Raw genomic sequence first — 22,021 nt, 5'->3', positions numbered from 1 at the left:
GTATTCCATTAGATTTCAAGTTGGCCATAATGGTGGTCCAATTGGTTGTACTTTTCCTGATTTTATGTTTAAAATTTTTTTGTGAGCACACATTATAATACGTGAGTGTTATTAGCTTTTTACATTTCATCTTGATTTATCAAGAGTAACATGATTTTTCATTCCATTTTCAAATTTATTATTGTAAGGAAGGATATTTCATCACTACGAATGGAGCAAAGTGCTCGTGGAGCATTCATGTTCTTCAACAACTCATTTACAACATTGTAGGAGTAAGATTGAAATATGTAGTAACTTGATGTGGAGTCATAGGATGTAGACTGAATTGATGGTGAGAAATAATTTTGTAATTGGCAATATTTGAGGTAAAAAAACAAGTCCAATCAATTTGTAAATTTTTTTTTACTTTGAATTTCGAGTTCGGAATCAAAATTGAAGTATTGGGGAACATGTTAAATATACTTCTATTCGATGAGAACACATACCAGACAAAATTTATTTTTTTCTCTTATTTGTGAGGTTTAGGGTTAGGCACTTAAAAAGGTTTTCAAAAAGTTTCTTTATAAAAGTGTATTGCCAACACAGAACCGGTCATGCTATAACGCAACTGGTTGCGATGCTTGTTTTTGAAGTTTTTATTTGAAGTACCACACACCTCCGCCTTAGCCTAACCGGTTGCACTAGGTTACCCTTTTTATCAGATTTTTGTGACACAATTGTGCACAAAGTAAACTTATTTTCTAAGTTATTTTAGGTCTTCAAAAATCTATATAAAACATTTTCTCACCTAGCATTTTCTACAGCTTTTGAATACAATTTATTCAACTTTTAGAGAGCCAAGTTGTGAGAATTCTTGTGAGTATTTATTTTTCATATTGAGAGCATACATACTATGCATGAGAGTGATTTAGGATGTTGGTCACTTTTTGATCGGAGTTTGAATCATTGAAAATCCATTGATACTGTTTAGAAAAAGCAAAACTTCTATTTTTACACATCAAATTTAGACTTGAAGAAAATGAGGGAGTGATCACACTTCAAATGGTCAATTTAAAGTATTCAAGAAATGCAATCCTTCTACCAAAGTCAAAGGAGTAAGTATGAGGTCGAGAGTTATTGAACGAAGGAATCACAAAGCCAAAATGGTCAACAATTGGTTCTTGGTAGAGTGAGAGAGTGGGAGCCTAAGTTGAAAGTCCATTATCTCATTTATTATTATTCTTATTTTTTTCAAATTAGGGAGGGCATACAAGACAGTATTTGCATGCGTCTCATTATGCATGGTAGTTCTTTCTCACTTACTTTACTATTGTCGATTTTCTTATATTATTCAATCAAATAATTTCTTATTGTTGTTGTGATGATAATATTGATTTATTACATTATTCTTATATTGGATTATATTTCTTTTCACTGGAAAGGTGTAATCTTAAATTGTTGAATTATAATATTATTGTCTTGTATGCATATTTGTATTGTCTAATATTATTAGAATTATCAATAAAATTTGATGGGTTATTCTTAGCCTTTTATAATTTTCTTGCATATTCCCAAACAATCTAAAGTCAAAAGTGTTCTTATAAAATATAGTACATATTTATGTATCTATTGTTATAATAACACGCTCACCATGTATGGTGTATTGGTTAGTTATATGGAGAGCTGAATTTCTTGCACTGTTCTAACTATTAATGAGACTTGTTTGGCTTGGATTTTATATACCATATTTGTCATGCCAAGTATTTGTACTAATTTGTGTGTATAACATGGAGTGTACACGGTTTGGATTGAACCGATTTGAAAATATTTTGGAATTAACTCCATAAAAATTAAAATCGAACTGAATTGCGAAACCAATGGAATCGAACCAAATCAAACTATGAGAAAATGGTTTGGTTCGGTCGGTTCTAGGCTATTTATAATTAAATCTAATATATAAATGAATATATTTTCCATTATAATATATTTTATTATTATTTATTATGATACATAGTTGATTGGTTAAAAAGCTAATTTTATTATTCTATTATTTATATAATACCAAATATATAAATATATATATAATTTATAAAACGGTTCAGTTCGGTTTGATCTTCTAGAACCTCAAGTGGTAACCAAACCATTTATAAACGGTTATATATTTTGCAACTAGAACCGATTTAAAACCTAACCTATTGGTCCGATTTGGTTCAATTCGATTTATCGGTTCAACCGATTTTTGATTCAATTGATTTTTTGTGCACCTCTATACACACCACTCATACATTTATTTTGTTCATTTGAAAATTCCAACCTTCATCGTCCATCTTGAGAGATAGATGAGATATCATTTAGCCACAAGGTTTCTTGATTTTCCAAAATAATATACATGCCCCTGAAAACTACTTTCCGAAAAAAATATAAACCTAAACACCTCATTATTGCCACGTAGATTATGATATAATCCCAAAATTATTATCGAGACGGCTTCATATTTAATCACGCGTGTCACGGCACTGTGAGAAGTCTAAGAAAAGCTTCATCTTAGATGAGATATCATTTAGCCACAAGGTTTCTTGATTTTCCAAAATAATATACATGCCCCTGAAAACTACTTTCCGAAAAAAATATAAACCTAAACACCTCATTATTGCCACGTAGATTATGATATAATCCCAAAATTATTATCGAGACGGCTTCATATTTAATCACGCGTGTCACGGCACTGTGAGAAGTCTAAGAAAAGCTTCATCTTGTGTCCGAAATGGGACGCATTTACACGTGGAAAAGACCATCATTGATACAAAGTATTCACATCAGAAGGTGGTATCAATCTCGATTCACTCCGATCAACCCTAATTTGAAAAAATGTGGGACCATCATTTTCTCCACATTCATTTATTGTGAAACCGACTTGGAAGCCAAGAAACGAATGAATCAAAAGAATGCAGATACGGATTTGAAGACAGCGTGATCGAATCGTATGTGTGTATGCATATGCAAATGTCGATTCTAATGAGCAGTGGTGTTCGGGCTATTATCGGAAGTCGAAGGAGTTCTTTGCCATTGATTTACTCGCGTTTCTCATCGTCACCGTTAACTTCATCATCACCTGCGTCGGGGACTGTAGCTTCCCGTGCCGCCGCTGATGTGGCCGGAGAAGATCTGCTGTTGGAGGAGGAACCGCCTTCCGCCGCCACCGTCGCGGCGAAGGCTGCTGTACCATCTCTACTTCAGCCTCGAGTCGTCGTTTATGATGGGGTCTGCCATCTGTGCCACGAAGGTGATTCTCATATACTCTCTCTCTATATATACACATGTATATCAAAATGCTCGTTTGTATAATTCTGAAAGCAAATGGCGATTAGCTTTACCATGAGTTTTTAATTATTGTGCCGATTGAAAATTTCATTGTTGTTACTTGTGCTTTTTTGCTTTTGTTTGTCAATGACGCTAAGAACCGACATATAACTTTCTATATATTTTGTATATGAATCATTTGATGATTATCTGATTAACTTCTGCTAGGTATTGTTGCTACTGGTTTTACTTTTTGGAGAATTTGCGAGAAAAAACCATAGTTGATTTAAGCTAATTTTGGTGTTCATTCAATTTATTTCGAAATCCCTAGGATTTGATCCTTTGTTTAATCTATGGAAATGGAATAAGCTCAAGAAATGTGCTCAAGGATGTCCGTTACTGGCATTGTAATATTACGAAATTATACTAATGAAGAATTGCACTACATTTATCACAAAAGAGTGTTTGATGCATCTTATTTTATAGGAATAGAAGGTTTTTATTCGATCCTGAATTCTTTGTTCCAACCCTAGAGCTTTTTAGTGTTCATAATCAAATGCTGTTAGGTTTCTTTCTTCCTCCAGATAATCCAGAATAAACCCTGTTTACTCAGACTAGTTTTTCTGTGCATTTCACATCCTTGTTATGCATCCATGAATGCGTTGCCAACACAAAATAAACTGATGCTAAATTGTTTTTTCACTAAATTGTTTTGCAGGGGTGAAGTGGGTGATAAAAGCAGACAAGCACAGGAAGATCAAATTCTGTTGCCTTCAGTCTAAGGCTGCTGAACCTTACATGAGACTTTGTGGTGTCGACCGAGAGGATGTTCTCCGCCGCTTCCTATTTATTGAAGGCCTAGGTTCATACCACCTAGGTTCCACTGGTTAGGACCCTTTCTTCTCTCTCAGAATATATGTAAGTCCATGTATAATTTTATAATATTATTGTGTATGGTTTGTCTTATACGTGTTGTGTGCATATATTTTTTAACAAGGAAATAAAGTGACATGTGTTTTGAATTCCTTTCAAATTACTTATAAAAAAAAAAACTTTCAAATTAGTTTGAGCTGTAATTGATGGGAGAACATTTGCCCTCCTTGTTTCACCTTTGGCAACATCATTTGTTTTACTCTTGCTGTAATCAAAATACAATCAGGCTGAATAATTTGATCTTGAAACCGTTTTAATTGCAATACTAGGTCTCTTGAAATCAAGCTACTTGTGGAGGTCAAATATATTAGTGAAAAATCTAGTTTGGGAATTATTTATAATTTTGTATGTGGCGCGGTCTACTCTCATTAGCAATATGCTGATTACTAAAACCATATCAGTAGTTGATAATTCTACAAACTAGGAAATAATAAGTTGATAATTCTACAATTGATATGCTCTGGTACCAATTGAGAAAATTTTGGACCCCGAGACTCTCATACATTACAGTACGCTATGCCTAATTGGAAGGGGGTGAATAGATCTTTTGAACACTTGGATAATTTTTATCTAATATCAGTTTTAACAATCAATTGAAGTTGAATTATCAATCAATAAGCCTATAAAAATAGGTAAAGTGTAAAAATGTAAAGCATAAAACATCCCCACACATGAACACCAATTTTAACGTGGAAAACCCAACTGAAAAAAAAATCATTGGATCTAGTCCAGGAAAATCAAATCCACTATGAAAATAAAAATAAAAATTGTTCTAGGTTAACAGTTCCCAAACCCTAGAATCTGTAGTTACTTTTTGACACAGACTGATTCATCAAACTCAGTCTTAGAGTCACTAGGCACACAGTTTACTCTGTTGACATATTCGATTCTCTAATCCGTGATTTGATCTCCAATGACTAGTCGTCCAGTCCTTTGATGTGTAGGTGATCTGGTTATCTTTAAGTAATCAATGAAGCTCTTTGCTTTAGAACTTAATCACACAATATAACGGGATATTCAATGAAGAACCTCAGTTGTGATTGAAAAATAAAGCTCCCAATCTCTTGCAATTGTGTAGTTGTGTCTCTTATTATTTATTTATTGATGTTTATAGAACTCTAAGATACCTTTTTATAGTGTTGGAGTGATTAGAATTTGATTAGGAATGCTTTGAAAAGTTTAGAAACCTCTTCGGACTTGGAGACATGTCTTTTATCGAATATGGGCTTCTATGTGATTGATTGATGCATCGCTCGCCACCTTCTGGGTTTTCTCGATTGATCGAGCTTTCAGTCGAGCTATTTTGGTGTAATTTTGATTGATTGACAATCGATCGAGCTTTTCTGCTGAACTTGACAGCACATAACCTGGCTTCTGATCCTTCGTTGAGGGGTCAAACGGACTGGAATTTAGGTGTGACACCCCCGGATTTCCGAATGCGGGTTGGCCATGCCCACACCCGAATACCCGGGGATATAAAAAACAAATCGGTAATAAACGAACACAGAATACAAAAAGAATAAATAAATATGCTTAAATGGGAACTGGAACGATAATCCATTATAAAAATCTCAGGATAAATTTTCATTGATTAATAAATCCTTTTGATACAATTAATCCTCCAAAATAATACAACTTGGGAATCCATACTATGAAGACCCTTATAAAAACCAGACTGAATAAGTAACTGAAATAATGTTTACATTTGAAAGCTGAAACATAAACAAAACTCCTAAATAGAATCGAAAGAATGAAGTAGACTGATCCCTGCTCAGTACGAACAACCTCTACTCCTGACGATCACCTGAAAAATATGGTGGGTCAAGCCCACAAACAAGTTCTACTCTACTACGGTCCAAGCAGAGATCCGATACACGTATACATCCTAGTCAATCCAACAATAACTAGTAGTTCGTATATATATATATATATATATATATATATATATATATAAATACACACTAAAGGAACCTCACTAGACTATAAGTTGTCTCAACCTGAATAGTAGGCAACATGCAAAACGCACATATAGTGGGCATGAGTACCTAGACTACCGGGGCACACAACTACACTATATCTAGCTAGACATCTCTGGCAATATATGCACTCTAACCACTGATCCTGAGGCTCAAGCTCATATCATGGTACATATCTATATATATCTATATATATATATATCATCCATCCTATCTAATATAAAGTAATCCACTATGTATCATCCAACTTGTTCAGTTTACCTGACACGAATATAAGTAGGATTTAACATTTTAGTTAATCCATTTCCTTATACAAAATAGGTAGGACTTAACTGATAAGTTAATCCGTCCCTAGAATGCCACCATCCCATACTGGTGTACTACATCCACACAATCCAATAATTGATGTAACAAATAAAATAATGCATTAATTAATCCAAAAATTAACATAATAATAGAATATCATGCTATCACAAAATAGGAATAACTTATAAATTTCTTTAAGCTTCCTACATCATGCATCCTACACAAACTGAATCTTAAACATGCTGATATTTATTTTACAGTCAAGTAAGCATTCTCCAATTTCAATTTATGCTGAACATTTAATCCCAATTGCTAGAACAATCTAAAAGATTAAATCCATTCATTTGTTTAAAACATTCAAATAGCATGCATCGTTATGATCAAGTCTATTTAAAATTTACTTAAACTCATACCTAGTCCTTATTTAATGTTCAGGACCCTTCAAAATCAATTAAGATCAATTTAACATTTTTTACGAAAATTTCCCAGGTAAGGCTCGAGCTTTTATCCTAATGGCTCGAGCTTTCTATCCATGGCTCGAACTTTACATCAATAGCTCGAGCTTTGCATCCAAGGCTCGATTTTTTCACCTATGGCTCAAGCTTTACTTCCAAGGCTCGAGCACTGTAACAACGCATCAGCCCAAAAATTCTACTGTGTATTCATTCTTCATTGTTAAGGATTCTAAGGCATATTACTAAGTCCCATCAATACACAAGTATGAAATTACATCATTATAACATGTAGAAATTCACAAAGAAATCAAATCTAACTCTTGAATTTATCAATTCACACAACAAGAACAACCATGAAAAATAATTTATAAAACCTATGTTCTAAACCAATTCCAAGCATGCAAAATTATTCATTTTAATGTTTAAGCATCCTGGAATTTCCTAGGCATGTGTAGAAACACAAATCAAAGGGAAAGAGATAGAAGAAGAACTTACCTTAAACTTTCGGATCGAAAGTTAAACTTCTTTTTCTTTGATCTTCTTCTCTAAAGGTTCTCCTCATCCTTCCTTCCTCTTCCTCCTTCTCTCTCTAACTTTCTCTCTCTAAAGTATATTACGTGATATATTTCTATCCCCCTTTTACAAATCTATAGTTATATATTTATAGGCTAAATAATAACCCTACTCCTTTTCCCAATCCAAGTCAACTTAATAAAGACAATAATAAAAATTAAAATATCAAAAAGGTAACTTAAAATATGTTACGTATATAATTTATGTATATCCTTATTAAATAAATAAAAATATATTCATCATATTATTTATTAATATTAAAATTACCATATCATTAAAAGGTAACTTAAAACATGTTACGTGTATAATCTTTGTATATCCTTATTAAATAAATAAAATATATACATCAGATTATTTATTAATACTAAAGTTACCATAATATTAAAAGGTAACTTAAAACATGATACGTATAAAACCTATGTATATCCTTATTATATAAATATATAAAATATATACATTAGATTATTTATTAATACTAAAGTTACTATGATATTAATAAATTACTTTCTTTTTATATATATGTGTATATACATATATATCTATATATATACATATACAACTATCCATGGGTAATTATTCATACCTATTAAACCTCCTATCCAAGTAGTCCATAGGACCTAATTGGTTGGCCCATTACTACTAACCGTAGGCATAAAATAAAACATTTAATCATTTAATTTACAATTAATTATAATTAATCAAACACATCACTTAAGCACACAATCTAATAAACAAATAATACAAACAACACCCAGACAAATAGCCAATTAATCAAGTAACACTTAAGTCAATTAAACACATAAGCAATTAGTCAAATAATCAATTAAAAAATTAAAAAATGCAATTAAAACAAATAAATAAATACCGAAATTATCCTTTTAAAATTAGGGGTAGTACATTAGGTGTATAATATATTATTTATTGAGTTTAGTTTTTGATTATATAAAGACCATCACAACATTCATAACTTTAAATTTTTAATGATTCTTTTTAGGACATAGAGGTCAATTTTCACTAGGTAAAGTCTTTATCAAAATTAACTTTCAAAATGGTTTTCAAATGACTCAAATTAAAGCTTTCTAACCAACATTAAGGTTTTCAAATTCATTTCCTAATAAAATAGTGTTCAATGTTAAATTCTATAAATATATTCAAAATAATTAATAATTATTTTAAAATTAACTTAAATTTAATTTAGTGTAAATTACACAGACACCTCCCGAGGTTAGGTCATATTTCAGCTAGATGAAGATTTTGTTTTTAACTTTCACTTACACCCCAAATTACTTTTTGGGCTCTGACACATGCGAAATGACTCATTTACCCCCATTTGTTTAAATATAATTTAATACAAAATATCTATAAAATAAATTGCCAAAAATACTCTTATAACAAAACCCACCAAATCAGACTCTATCTCTCTCTCTCTCTCCTTTTTTTTTTTTTTTTTTCTAGTTGGTACTCACACACACACGTCTCTACTAAGATTTGAACCCCTGATCTCCCTTTGGGAGGTAAGAGGCTGATACCGCTAGGCCACTGGCCCGTTGGTGATTCTCTTTCTCTTCTCTCTCAATCAAAGGTCATCTGCCAAATCCATTACACATAGTAATAAAACCGTCATGGATTCCGGTGATTATAGTGCCACCACCAACATCCCACCTCAAAACCGCCACCATCATCCCAATGGCAAGTGAAATAATTCATAAATAAGTTCCTAATCTAATGTATAACACCATGTATACAGAGCCGGTTCCTAATTTAATCTAATTGTAGTTGGAATCCATGGATAATGCAAAAGAGACAAATCGACAGTTTTTGGCTCCACCGTGTGCATTTTTTCTGTCTCTCATCTCTCTGTATTTCTTCTCCAAAACACTACCTTAGCTTCAACATTTTCATCACGTTTTCACTCTTTAAGATTATACTAGATTTCACTGCCCTACACACACAAACATATTGTATATTATTAGCAATTGAAAGCTATCAATTTCAGAAATTGAGAAAAAATGAAAGTGGCATTGTAGTTGTTGATGATGAATTCACATACGAAGAAGAGACCCACCTTACTGTTCCCAAGACCTCTTTCTTCTTTCCCAGCAAAGGCTTCACCGTCTACAACTCGAAAGGCGACCTCATCTTCCGAGTTGACTCGTACGACACCAAGCCCCATCTCATTCTCGTAGATCCCTCCGACCACTACCTCTTATATTCCTATGTCCATCATTGGTGCTTCATCAAAAGTCGATTCGGCCGACCCTTGTGATACCGCCGGTGGTGACCGAACTGGGTTCGCAATCTTGGCATTGAGATCGAGCATCTGGGTTATCCAAGGCCATCGTCGCCGGTGATTCGTAGCCACCGTTCCGAGCTCGACCGGCCACCACCACCTCCAATCCACAACCCAAAACGATCCGGCTGACATTCCCTGATTCGCATTTCGCAGCCACCGTGTGTATATATATATAGATAGATATATATGTTTGTGTATATGTGTGTGTGTGTGTGTATATATATATATAGATGGATATATATGTTTGTGTAATTATATATGGATGAGATTGATGGGTGGAGTTGAGGGGTGAATTGGTTGATGGTCGGAGGAGGAAGAAGAGAAAAGTTGTATGTTGGGGGTAGTTTGGTTACAAAGTAGTCAACAACAAGTCAAAGGGTAGCATAGTCATTTAACACTTCAAAGTACTATGACCCCACAAACAATTGACATTTCGGGTGTAAGTGATATGCTAAACCAATAATTTAAATATAAGTGAAAGTTAAAAACAAAATCTTCATCTACCTGAGATATGACCTAACCTCAGGGGGTCTGAGTGTAATTTACCCTTTAATTTAAGTTTCCTATAACCCAATCTTAACCATTTTATCTTGAACATTTAGGAATATATAGAAATAATCACTTCAAATCCTATGGTGTCTTGAGTCACTTATCTTCTCTATATCGTGCGAATGATGAAGCTTGAAGTAAGATAATGATGTCATCTTCTGGCTCCATTTTCTATCTACAATCACAGCTTCAATGTTGATGCTAACCTTACACTGAAGTGACACCAAATATAGATCTTGAAAGCATTTGCTTACGGAATATGCCAACACAGGACACTTTTTTGCACGGTAGTTTGTTCTACACTAATTTCAATGTGCATGCAGAACTGATTGCACCATATGATATAGATAGCACAACTTCAGAAGATTGTTTTTCTCTTGATGTCTACTTATCAAAACCCATGGAAGGAAAAAACAAACTTTCTGGCATCTCTATCTAATACTGAAAGTAATTGAGTCAGCACAGCCTGGCCCCTAAATCCCAGCTGCTCATCCTCACAAACTCAACAAACCTCCAAGACCTGAATGCTCTTATTCGCTATTGAACCAAAATTTTTAGTAAAGTCAATTCATGGACTTAAGAAGATCTTGACAAAACCTTTTTTAATGAATGAACTACATGTTCAGGCACCTTGTAGAGCAAGGAGACTTCTATAACTTCTGTTTGTCCAGCTCTAAGTAAATTGGCTTTTTAGGCATTGAGAAAGCTTGGTTGAAGGGCAGGCTTGACTGGTAGGCCATTGCCCATGGCCCTTTACGGAAGCTAAGGCCTCGTTGAAAAAAAAAAAAAAAAACTAATAAAAATGAAAAACCAAATAGGTTTCTCAAAATGGAATTTTTTTTTTTTTTTTTTTTTTTTTTGAGTATGTGTTAGTTTTCTTTACTTTACCAGTATAATAAAAAGGGCTAGCCTAGTACACGAGGCTCCCGCCATTGAAGGGTCTGAGGAGGGTCAAATTTACGTAACCTTACCTCCTCCACATGAAGAGGCTGTTTCAAATTTTGAACTTGTGACCTCCAGGTCACAACGGAGCGATATACTCAATATATATGTTTTCTTATGTGGACCCAGATAAATAAATTGATTTTAAGATAATTTTTATGTTTTTTATATTTTGGGAGGTAAGTTATACAGACACAATTGCACCCAAGAGGGTTGAGCCCTTGACCTTCATTTGAAAGGGGGGAGATCGATGCCAAGGTGATACCACTAAACTTAGATGTTCAGTGGTAAAATACTTTACATTGTTCTTAGAAGTCCAATGCTCTTAAACATTTCATTTTGTGTTATTTTTTTCATCTTAAAAAATAACTAGAATAGCTTGATTAAAACAAAAGTCGAGAGTTAATTATTGTTATTTATATTAATATATCGTGTTTCAAAAATGTCTTCTTCGAGTTTTTGCCTTAGGCCTCATGTTATATCGAGCCAGCTGTGTTTGGTTGATGTATAGTCTTGTAACTTGAAGAGTTCTATCTCATCCTTAGTTATACTGTCCATTAATGTTGCATAGTGTAACCATGAGGTCACAGGCCGAATTAAGAAGCTACAGATATGGCTATGTCTTGAAGATTTTTCATAATCCTACAGGAGAAAGTATTTATTTATTTTTTTTTTCCTCTTTTTAGGATGGTAGGGTGTTGAACCATGTTTATGATGTTGCTGTTAATTTCTGAAGATGGGACAACCTTATGATTTCAGGTAGTATGATGTACTTAAGTTCACTCGGGTCCTTGAAACTGGTAGCGATTTTGTAATTGCGACAGCAACCCCCTTGTCATGGTAAAAAAATTCAGATCATTAAGCCAAAGAGAGAAATAAAAATCAAGGGGGTAAAAAAAAAAGGAGGGAGGAATCATTCATAGTCAATAAGTGGTATACTCAGAGATTTTTCTTTACAGTACTGATAATTTACAACTGGACTTCAGATTTTTTTATTGGTTTTATTATTATTATTATTATTATTATTATTATTATTTTGATAAGTGATTTTCTTTATTGTCTATTAATGGTCATCTAACTTCTTCTGTTCTAAAGATAGTGGAGTATTTGCTAGAAGGGCACCAAAAGGTCTTTTGAAGTTAAATTTGAAAGTTAATCAAGAGAATCTCTGAGGTTGTATAACTTGGGGATATTTACCATTTATACTGAGATTTTACATTTTGAATCCTCATTTTCTTAAATTATGGATGACCATTGTGAAATTCTTCTGTCCTGGAAAGCGGATATGCTACTGTTATATGGAATTCCTATGATGTTGGTCTGTGAATGACACAATCAAAAAAGCCTGATTCAACTATTTGATGAATTTCTGATCATTGTACTTCTATCTAGGGCCATATCTTCAGTCAGAATACAGTTCATGACGTCTTATTCAAAATCCATAGTCTTGACATGCGTTCTTTTTTCTTTTCTCGTCATCGTAGCACCTTCTTTTTATTCCATATTAGATTATTATTCCTTGTCACTGCAACCAGCTGTCTATATATTGACGGCAAAGGAGATATATACAGCCCCACATGAACCTTAGTTTATTAGCTTGGCAGATAACAGTTAGTTGCTCCCTCAGCTTGTGTGGAACCTTAGCTTATTAGCTTTGTAGATAACAGTTAGTTGCTCCCTAGGCTTGTGTGAAACCCTCTGATGGGCCCCACTGGTCCAGGGGGTGTGGTATTATCTTTGGAATGAACCTGTTAGGTCAACAGGACTTAGGTTGGCAAATTTCATGTTGAGTATGTAATTTTTTATAATTAGAATTTTGAATGTTGGTTGGTGTACTACCACTTGTCGAAGGGCATAATCAGAATTAAAGCTACATTCAAGGGCAAAAAGTCTTCAAGCACAAGAGTAAAAAGGTAAATTTGATGCTTACATATGAACTCACCAATTAGGGTTAATGCATTTATCAATTAAGGTTTCATATTTAATTCATGATTTGATCCATTAATATCTTTTTGATATGCATATAAATGTTTGAAAACTTACTTAAAATCTAAATCCAAGTTTTTGGAGGACATGGGACTTTGATTGATCGAAGGATCTGTCAACAGCCACTGGACTAGTGACTCTGTTCGATTTATCGAGCTATGAAAAATTTGAGTTTCCTTTTCATATTAAACATTTCTTAAAACCCTAAAGTTTCAAGATTCTTGCTCTATATAAAGTCCTCTAGTGTTTTGAAAACTTTAGACATGCATTATACAGTCTCTTTAGCATACTTGAATCATTTAAGTGCATTCTAATAAATTACCTCCAGTATTGTTTTACATTCATCATTCATAGTCTAATGAATGTTCATATGTGGGGTTGATCATCTATCATTTCTGAGCCTACAATGATCTCAACACAAAATTAAGGAGCAATTGACGACTGGACCAGATATCAAAATACTTAGGAAAGTAGATCTTGCAAGGAGCAATTCTGTTCAAGGAGCAGATTGAAGGCCTGAAGATTTGAGTGGAGGGTTTGGCAATTGGTCTGTGTCAAGAGGTAGGGTTTGGGAAACTATTAACCTAGTTGTGTAATATTTTTCTCACATGTTAGATTTGATCTGACTGGACTGAAACCGCATAAGAAATCTGTGTCAATTGTGCTTTTCCTTCTACAAAGTTTACATTACATATTGATTGTTTTTGTGTTCGGATGCATGATGGATTGAGTAGTTTGTTTAGTATTGCGTTAATTTAATTCTTTAATTGTAGTTAATTCAGTTAAAATTAGCTAACTAGCTTTCAAGACCTATTCACCCCCCTTTCTAAGTCTAGATCACGGGTCCTGTGCAACTATATCAGAACCCAGGGTTCTGATCCTAACCCCTTAGAACCTATTTGTGTCATATGCCAGACTCACCAATCCTAAACCTAAAATATGGATAAATGTTAGGGTGCAAACAGAAAGGGTATGAATCCTCTTAGGGCATGATGGATATTCTTTTTGATTTTATCCGTCTATTATGGCTACATAGTTCGTTTTTTTTTTTTTTTGGCCCCCCTTCCCCACAAGGTAAAATTCTATAACATGGTAAAGTTGGTCTCAATGTTGATAGACTCTATCCATAGTTCTATGAAAAAAAACTTCGAAATTTCCATGTAGATTGTTTGATATGTATGAAGTGATGTAATTGTGCATGTAATGAATATTATCTAAAGATTTTATCATATGCCTTGTAGTTGGTTATCTATCCTTTTCTTTTCCCTTTTTATCTTCTTACTTCCAAACGGAACGTTGAAGGTTCGAGTCAACATCCCCCCGCCCCTCTTCTGCCAAAAAAGAAGAAGGAAACACCAGTAACTTGAATTTAAGTAGCTTTCCATTAATTACCATTGTTTAGAGCCAATGCATGTTTGACTTACATGGGGTGTTGGGAGGAAACACTAGACACATAACTTTTGGTTTTATTTTATGTTATGTGGCTTGTCTCAGACTATAACCTTTCATGTCACGCTTGTCAGTCTAAGATTCTACCATTACATCAGCAATGATCCCTTCATCAAATACTGGTGCTCACTTAATTATTTTTATTTTATTTAGTCTGTCATATCAATTGCTCTGTGCTACACTTAATTATTTTTATTCTATTTAGTCTGTCATATCAATTGGCTCTGTGCTAGACTGGATGGAACTGAGTAGGTATGGCTAAGCATACAGTAGAGTTTAAAAACTATGACAATATCTTTCAAATTAGTTAAGAGTGGGTAAGTGTTAATCTTGCACTGTGTGTGTGTGTTTTCCCCCTTTATTTAAGATAACGAGGTTTGATTCTGTGTGATAAAACATTAAATGCCATTGAAGAGGTTTCGTACTTCAGCCTCTATTGAATGGGGACTAGTTCAACCAGTACTGGCTTTCTCCAAGTATCAGGGTTAGTTATCCATTTCTACCATTCTGTTTCGAGGCCCCATCTTCTATGAAAAGGTAGATCATTATGTCTTGCTGCCAAACCCCTCAAATTGAAACACTTTTTACTCTGTTTAAGTATCGGTCAAAAGAATAGGGCAAGGTATGTGTTTACAAAGCCTAGATGCCTCTGTTTTGAAAGTCGCAGGTAAGTTTTTTTTTTTTCTTTTCCCCCTTTCTCTGGGAACTTATTGGACCATAGGTTTTTATTTTATTTTTATTGGGTTAATTCTTTTAGATGCAGTCCAGATGATCTCATTTGATATTGCAACAAAGCTCCTATATACTAGCTAGAAATTTATGGAATTTAACACCTTCAGAGAATTCCAATTTCAAGTTTCAATGACATTAGCATCAATGACAGTATGAATGCGAAGCTTTGGAGCATCCTTTCAGATGCTGTAAACAAGTGGACTCAAGAATGGGCAGATTTATTCACTGGTTATTGCTTCCTTCCACCCCCAAACCCAACCCCAACCCCAACCCCAACCCCAACCCTTTTCATCCTCTAGTTAACTTACGTTCTATGTGAATGCAGAGTATTTCTTTGTTAGCCCACATATAGCTATTATTTCATGGTGAATGCAAAACTTGAAGTCTAATTTTCTGAGTTTATTTGATTATGCAGCTGCACTGAGAGTTCTGTCTTACTTACCATTACCATTACCTTACTCTGCGTTAAGCACTCTTGCGATAGTCCCAACACCTTTAAGGGATGCTGTCTCTGATTATGTTGCCAAGCGGCGGTACAAATGGTTTGGAAAGGAGGAAGAATGTATAGTTCTACAAGAGAAAGAGATGCTCGAGCATTTCATTGATAGGGAAGAAATGCTGGATCGCAGCAAATCAAATTTATGAGGACCTCATTTGATACGATTAGCCACATCTAGGATGACATTTTAGACAGATGTCATGGTTAATGTTCCTCAGAAGGACTATACTGTAAAGTTGTACACACACGTTATTCTCGAGATTCTCTGGCATAGCATCTACGTATGGCATTGAACTTAAGTGGTTAGAATACTGGATGTGGTTTTTGACATTCTTCTCTCAGATTGGAAACATAGCTATGCTCGATGACAACATGCAGATTTTCCTTTTAATGCGCTTGTTTGGTCCTGATGAACTTGACTCGTTATAAAACCCCTATTTCTCTTGAGCAAAGCCACCCTCGTCACAACCCTAACTCCGATGGTTGCTGCACAAATGAACTTGATATTGTAGTAGGTTACGGCTGGTGTTTGTTTTGAATTGTTTGGAGCCTAAACATTTCAGGAATCCAGACAGTACTTAATGTAGCTAAATATAATGCCAATTTACTTACAATTTGAATCTGAATTCATCTTATATGTTGAATTGCTTCGTTTTGTACCAAATGGGCAATAGCCCAGCTGGTACAAATCCTCCTTTCCAAAAGGGAGGTCAGGTGTTTGAGCCTCGTGGAGTCGTGTGTGTTCATGGGTGTTTTCAAAGTTCAAAAACTCGAAATTGTTTCCTATACTAATGTGCCAATGAAAAAAAAAAATGAAAAAGAAATTGCTTCGGCCACAATCTGCAGAAACTTAAAGTCATACGAATTAGTTTTGCAGTGAGTTACAGTTCTCTTATATTTGTTTAAATCAAGTTCAACCTAACTGTGCTGATTGTTGAATCGTAGCAGAGTGCTGCTTCATATCGCAATTCTAAACAGAAATATTTACTTCTGCCTTCGTTGTTGGTGGCTCTCATCTAATTAACTGGTAAGTATTATTAATTGCATTTAATTTGTTAAATCAAACTAACATATTTTTAATTGATGCAGAAATATTTTAACAAAATTTTTTTGTTGTTTATCAATAATACTCTATAGCATTGTTTATGAAAGCATGCTTCAAAACACTTTTAGCATCCTTAATTAAATTCAATCTCTTTCAGAAAAATTTGAAGCATTTCAAAACATATTTATTTATGGATTAAAGAATCTCAACACAATTTTTACCATGATGTTAGACATGAGAACTTTTTTGGTCTACTAAATGATCTTCAATCTGTTTTCCATACCAAACTTACTTTCTGTATTGATTTTGTTAAAATATTTTTGCATCAATTAAAAATATGTTAGTTTGATTTAACAAATAAAATGTAATTAAATAAACAAATTTTTTCTTTGTTAAAATAGTCCCTAGTTAGAAAACCTTCATCAATTGAAACTTTGGTTTGAAAGGCCATTCAATATTTAGGGATGACTAGAATACTTGGACAGTTTTGAGGCATTATTCTAGACTTCCTACGTAGGAGGATTTGAGATATATCTAGACTCGTGCTGTCACGTGACTAAATATGAACTAGAATTCTAGACTTCCTACATTTGGATTGAGTGATTTTGAGGGAAATTCATTTTCCTTGATTTTTTTATTATTCAATGCTAGTCCATTATGCTCGATAATGGAAAATTAATACTTGAACTGGTTATTTTAAGAAAGAGAAGGATGATGCTCTAGTTATGGTGAATTATTTAGTTTTCTACATGAAGGGAAGCAACACTCTTTATTTCTTATTTTGATGTCTTTTTGCATGGGAATGGTACATATTTGGTGTTTCAAATGGAGTTTTGGGTATTCTTACTGTGAACCAAGTGATTCTTATATTGATCTGCTGGTATGATGATAATTTTGTTGGCTTTTGCATGTATCTGTATAAACTTGATATATTTGTCACCTTTTAGAGTTTTATATTTATTACTAATTTTTCTGTTGAGTTCTAATCTTTTCCATGTTTGTTGTGTAGAGTAAAACATAAACTTAAAAAATATGGTGCAGTGCAACTTTAAGAAAATCACAATTGTCCCCACTGGGAAGGACTTTGTTGATATCATCCTTTCTCGCACACAACTTCGAACACCGACTGTTGTTCACAAAGGGTATGCTATTACTTGCATCCGTCAGTTTTACATGCGGAAAGTGAAGTACACACAGCAGAACTTTCACGACAAGCTTTCCACCGTCATTGAGGAGTTCCCTCGGCTTGATGATATCCATCCTTTCTATGGTGATCTTCTTCATGTTCTCTACAACAAAGACCGAATCTCATTGGTAAGATTGCAAAGGACTATTTGAAATTGTTAAAATATGGTGACTCACTTTACCGATACAAGGCTCTGAAGGTTGCTGCTCTTGGCCGCATGTGTACTGTGACAAAGCGCATTGGCCCTAGTTTGGCTTATCTTGAAGAGATAATGAAACACATGGCTAGGCTACCATCAATTGACCCAAATACCCGGACGGTCTTGATTTGTGGGTACCCAAATGTAGGCAAGAGCTCATTCATTAAAAAAATCACCAGGGCAGATGTGGATGTTCAGCCATATACTTTCACTACAAAGTCATTGTTTGTTGGTCATACATACTATAAATACCTTAGGTATCAAGCGATTGATACACCAGGGATTTTGGATAGGCCGTTTGAAGACTAATATCATTGAGATGTGCAGTGTCACAGCTCTAGCACATCTAAGAGCTGCTGTGTTGTTCTTCTTGGACATTTCTGGTTCATGTGGGTACAGGTACAGCATTGCTCAACAGGCAGCTCTTTTTCACAGCATCAAGTCTCTATTTATGAACAAACCGCTGATTATTGTCTGCAACAAAATTGTATGCAGCCTTTGGACCGGATATCCGAGGAAGACAAGAAGTTGGTAATGGAAATGGAAGCTGAAGCTATGAAGACTGTGATAGGTCAAGGCAAGGAGGGGAACCTACATGTGATGGAGTGCTCTTGACAATGAGCACTTTGACTGAGGAGGGGGTAATTGCCGTGAAAAATGCAGCTTGTGAGAGATTACTAAATCAGAGGGTGGAACTGAAAATGAAGTCTAAAAAGATAAATGAATGTCTGAATCGCTTTCATGTTGCAATGCCAAAGCCACGTGACCAGAAAGAAAGGCCATCATGTATTCCCCAGGCAGTCTTGGAAGCTAAAGCTAGGAAAGCAGAGAAAGAGAAGAGGAAGCTCGAAAGGGATTTGGAGGATGAGAATGGTGGTGCTGGTGTATACTCTGCTAGTTTGAGGAAACATTATATCTTAGCAAACGATGAGTGGTAGGAAGATATAATGCCAGAAATTCTTGATGGGCACAATGTCTATGATTTTGAGATGGATGATAAGGAATTGACCCTCGAAGAGCAAGAGACACTGAATGAGATCCGGAAAAAGAAGAGCTTGCTTATTCAACAACATAGGATCAAGAAAAGCACTGCGGAAAGTTGGCCAACTATACCAAGAAAATTTGACAAAGAGAGGAAGTTCACATCAGAGAGAATGGGACGACAATTATCAGATTTGGGGCTTGATCCAACTTTGGCAATTAACCGAGCTCGTAGCAGATCAAGGGTCGTAAGAGGGAAAGATCATTTGACCAGCAAGATAATGGTGGTGGTGACGCCATGGATGTTGATGTTGGCCATTCTAATTAGAAAATGCGGATGAGTTCTAGATCTCTTTCACAGTCTAGGTCACAGCCACAAGATATGGTTGTTGCTAGAGCGAGTTTCAAAGACTCTGCTGAATTTGACGAGGCTGTAAAACTGGCTAAGAAATCTGTCAAGAAGAGGAACAAGGACGCTCGGCGGGGAAAGGCCGATAGAGTCATTGTTACTTTGAAACCAAAGCACTTGTTCTCTGGGAAGCGCACCCTTGGGAAAACTGACGCTAATAAACACTTACAGCTATATCATTACTGTTTGCATGGATATTGATATCTTCACCAATTATACACCTTTTATTGGATCTGCATAATTTAATATGAGCACTGATAGCCTGCCCGATTACCGGCTGGTGGGGTCCACCACCATTGTGGAGTGTCGGGTTTAATCTGCACCTTTGTGGAGTGTCGGGTTTAGTCTGGAGTCGGGTGTTTTTTTGATTTCCCATTTGAAAGGTACTCTTGCAGTTATGAAACACACACTTGTTACCTCAATCATTAAGAGCATGATATGCATAGATTTAATAAGATCACTGATAGCCTGCTGGACTCCCGACTGATGGGGTCCACCACCTTTGTGAGTGTCGGTTTCAGTCGGGAGTCTGGTGTTTTTTTGATTTCCCATTTAATAAAGGTACTCTTACTGTTATGAAACACACTTGTTACTTCAATGGTTAAGAGAGCATGTATGGTGTGCACACTGACTGAAACAAACAAATTTCAGATGATATGTATTTGGATTCTCTAGCCATTGAATTATCTATGGGGGTAGAATTAGCTCCTGTATGATATAGTGGAATCTAGCTGGCTGGTGCGGAAGGCCTAGATCCAACTTATTAGATAGAAATATAATCTGGTAAAGATATGTACATCATGTCGGCAAGTCTGTGATGTGTATTTGTTGGTTTTGAGATGCAAATTGGTAGGTTCGGTTTATGGCTTTGGAGGATTAAAATTTGCTTGGATATATTTTCTGATACTACCAGTAGTCACTGTGGTTGTTCCTCGCAGGAAAGCTTGATACATGCCTTGCAGATCAAGCGTACTGAATTTTGCTGGATTGCAGTTTGCTATTGAGAGTTTGCATCAAATATATTGGTTCTTTGAATTTTGCACACATGGCCAGAGATTGTGACCGTGACATTAGACGAGCCTCCTGATACGTTTTTGTGTGTGTTGTTGTTATTGTCTATACTATTATGTGGTACTTAGTTCGTTCAGCCGAGCTCCTTCTTTCTTTTACGGATCTTGCTAAGTAGCTATACTAAGAGATTGATTTGGTTATTTGGCCTTATAAGAACAGTTCATTTCCTGGCTCTCAAGGGTTTTCTTTGTAGTGTTATTCATTTATAAATGCATGTTTGAGGGAGCTTTGCACTGATCCTCTCCACGACTAACGAGGTTTTGCTTGTGAATTTATAAGTAGGACTCATGACAGTTCTGTTCATTAACATTTGAGACCATTTTCTTGTGGAAGCTGATTATTTTTCTGGCCAATCCTACTTGAGCAAAACCAACTATTTATTGGATAATTCGGACTGATTTGATCTACACAGCCCTGCCTACTCGGGCTACCAAGATAGTCGGTATGTGCTAGTTGGGTTGACTATTTTTATTATTATTATTATTTTCATTTTACAAAATTTTTTGCCAACCCAAACGCAACAGGTTTATTATTATTATTATTATCATTGCAAAGGCACAAAAGTCAAGCCATCAATGCCAAACAAAAAAATGCATACAGATCTTGAAGCAAAACAATAAAAAATGAAGAACAGGCTTCAGAGTTGTTGAGAACGAGAACCAAAGTTCATAACAGAAACCATTAAAGGAGAAGCGAAGCAACATGAGTGACCAAAGATCTGATCATCATTAAGACAACAACTCCAAAGTTACATTCACAAAGCCCCTCTAATAGGGGGAAGATCACCCAAAAACCCGCACAAGATCAAATCAAGGAGAAAATTATCAGATATAGTCGGGAATAATCAAAATCGAAATAGATCATAGATCTAACTGGAGAGAAAACATCAAATCCACCCATACTAATTGGAAACAAGCCAAACATGAGTATATTTAGCTTAACAAAAGCAAAAATATAAAAAAACTTTCACGAAGAAAACTTATTGAAAAACGACAAATTTATTAAAGCTATGGGAGGCAAGATCTCACCTTCCCGCTCCCATGGAAAGGAGCGAGGAGAAGAGGACTGTTGGAGAGAGGGACAAAGGTTAGAAAGAGGGAGAAAGGTAACTCTTGGAGTACGTCTTTAAACACTAACAATATTACTTTTTGAGAAATG

At 35.0% G+C, this 22,021-nt stretch overlaps 1 protein-coding gene and 1 pseudogene across 1 annotated transcript; both read left to right on the top strand.

Moving 5' to 3' along the window:
* The first annotated feature begins 2,896 nt into the window (after window positions 1-2,896).
* On the top strand, window positions 2,897-5,083 carry LOC132287006 (uncharacterized). Its single transcript, XM_059789468.1, has 2 exons — window positions 2,897-3,262; window positions 3,998-5,083. Exons 1-2 carry the CDS (start codon window positions 2,971-2,973, stop codon window positions 4,168-4,170), a joined length of 465 nt encoding a protein of 154 aa, XP_059645451.1. The 5' UTR covers window positions 2,897-2,970; the 3' UTR covers window positions 4,171-5,083.
* A 12,618-nt stretch (window positions 5,084-17,701) lies between these two features.
* On the top strand, window positions 17,702-21,107 carry LOC132294938 (nucleolar GTP-binding protein 1-like; annotated as a pseudogene).
* Window positions 21,108-22,021: the final 914 nt, after the last annotated feature.

This window comes from Cornus florida, unplaced genomic scaffold, assembly GCF_030987335.1.
Source record: "Cornus florida cultivar Cherokee Brave unplaced genomic scaffold, ASM3098733v1 CherokeeBrave_3.0.0_Hap2_Chr02, whole genome shotgun sequence".
Classification (NCBI taxonomy): Eukaryota; Viridiplantae; Streptophyta; class Magnoliopsida; order Cornales; family Cornaceae; genus Cornus; species Cornus florida.
The sequence above is the reverse complement of the archived record's forward strand: the minus strand, read 5'-3'. Positions and strand labels throughout refer to the sequence as shown.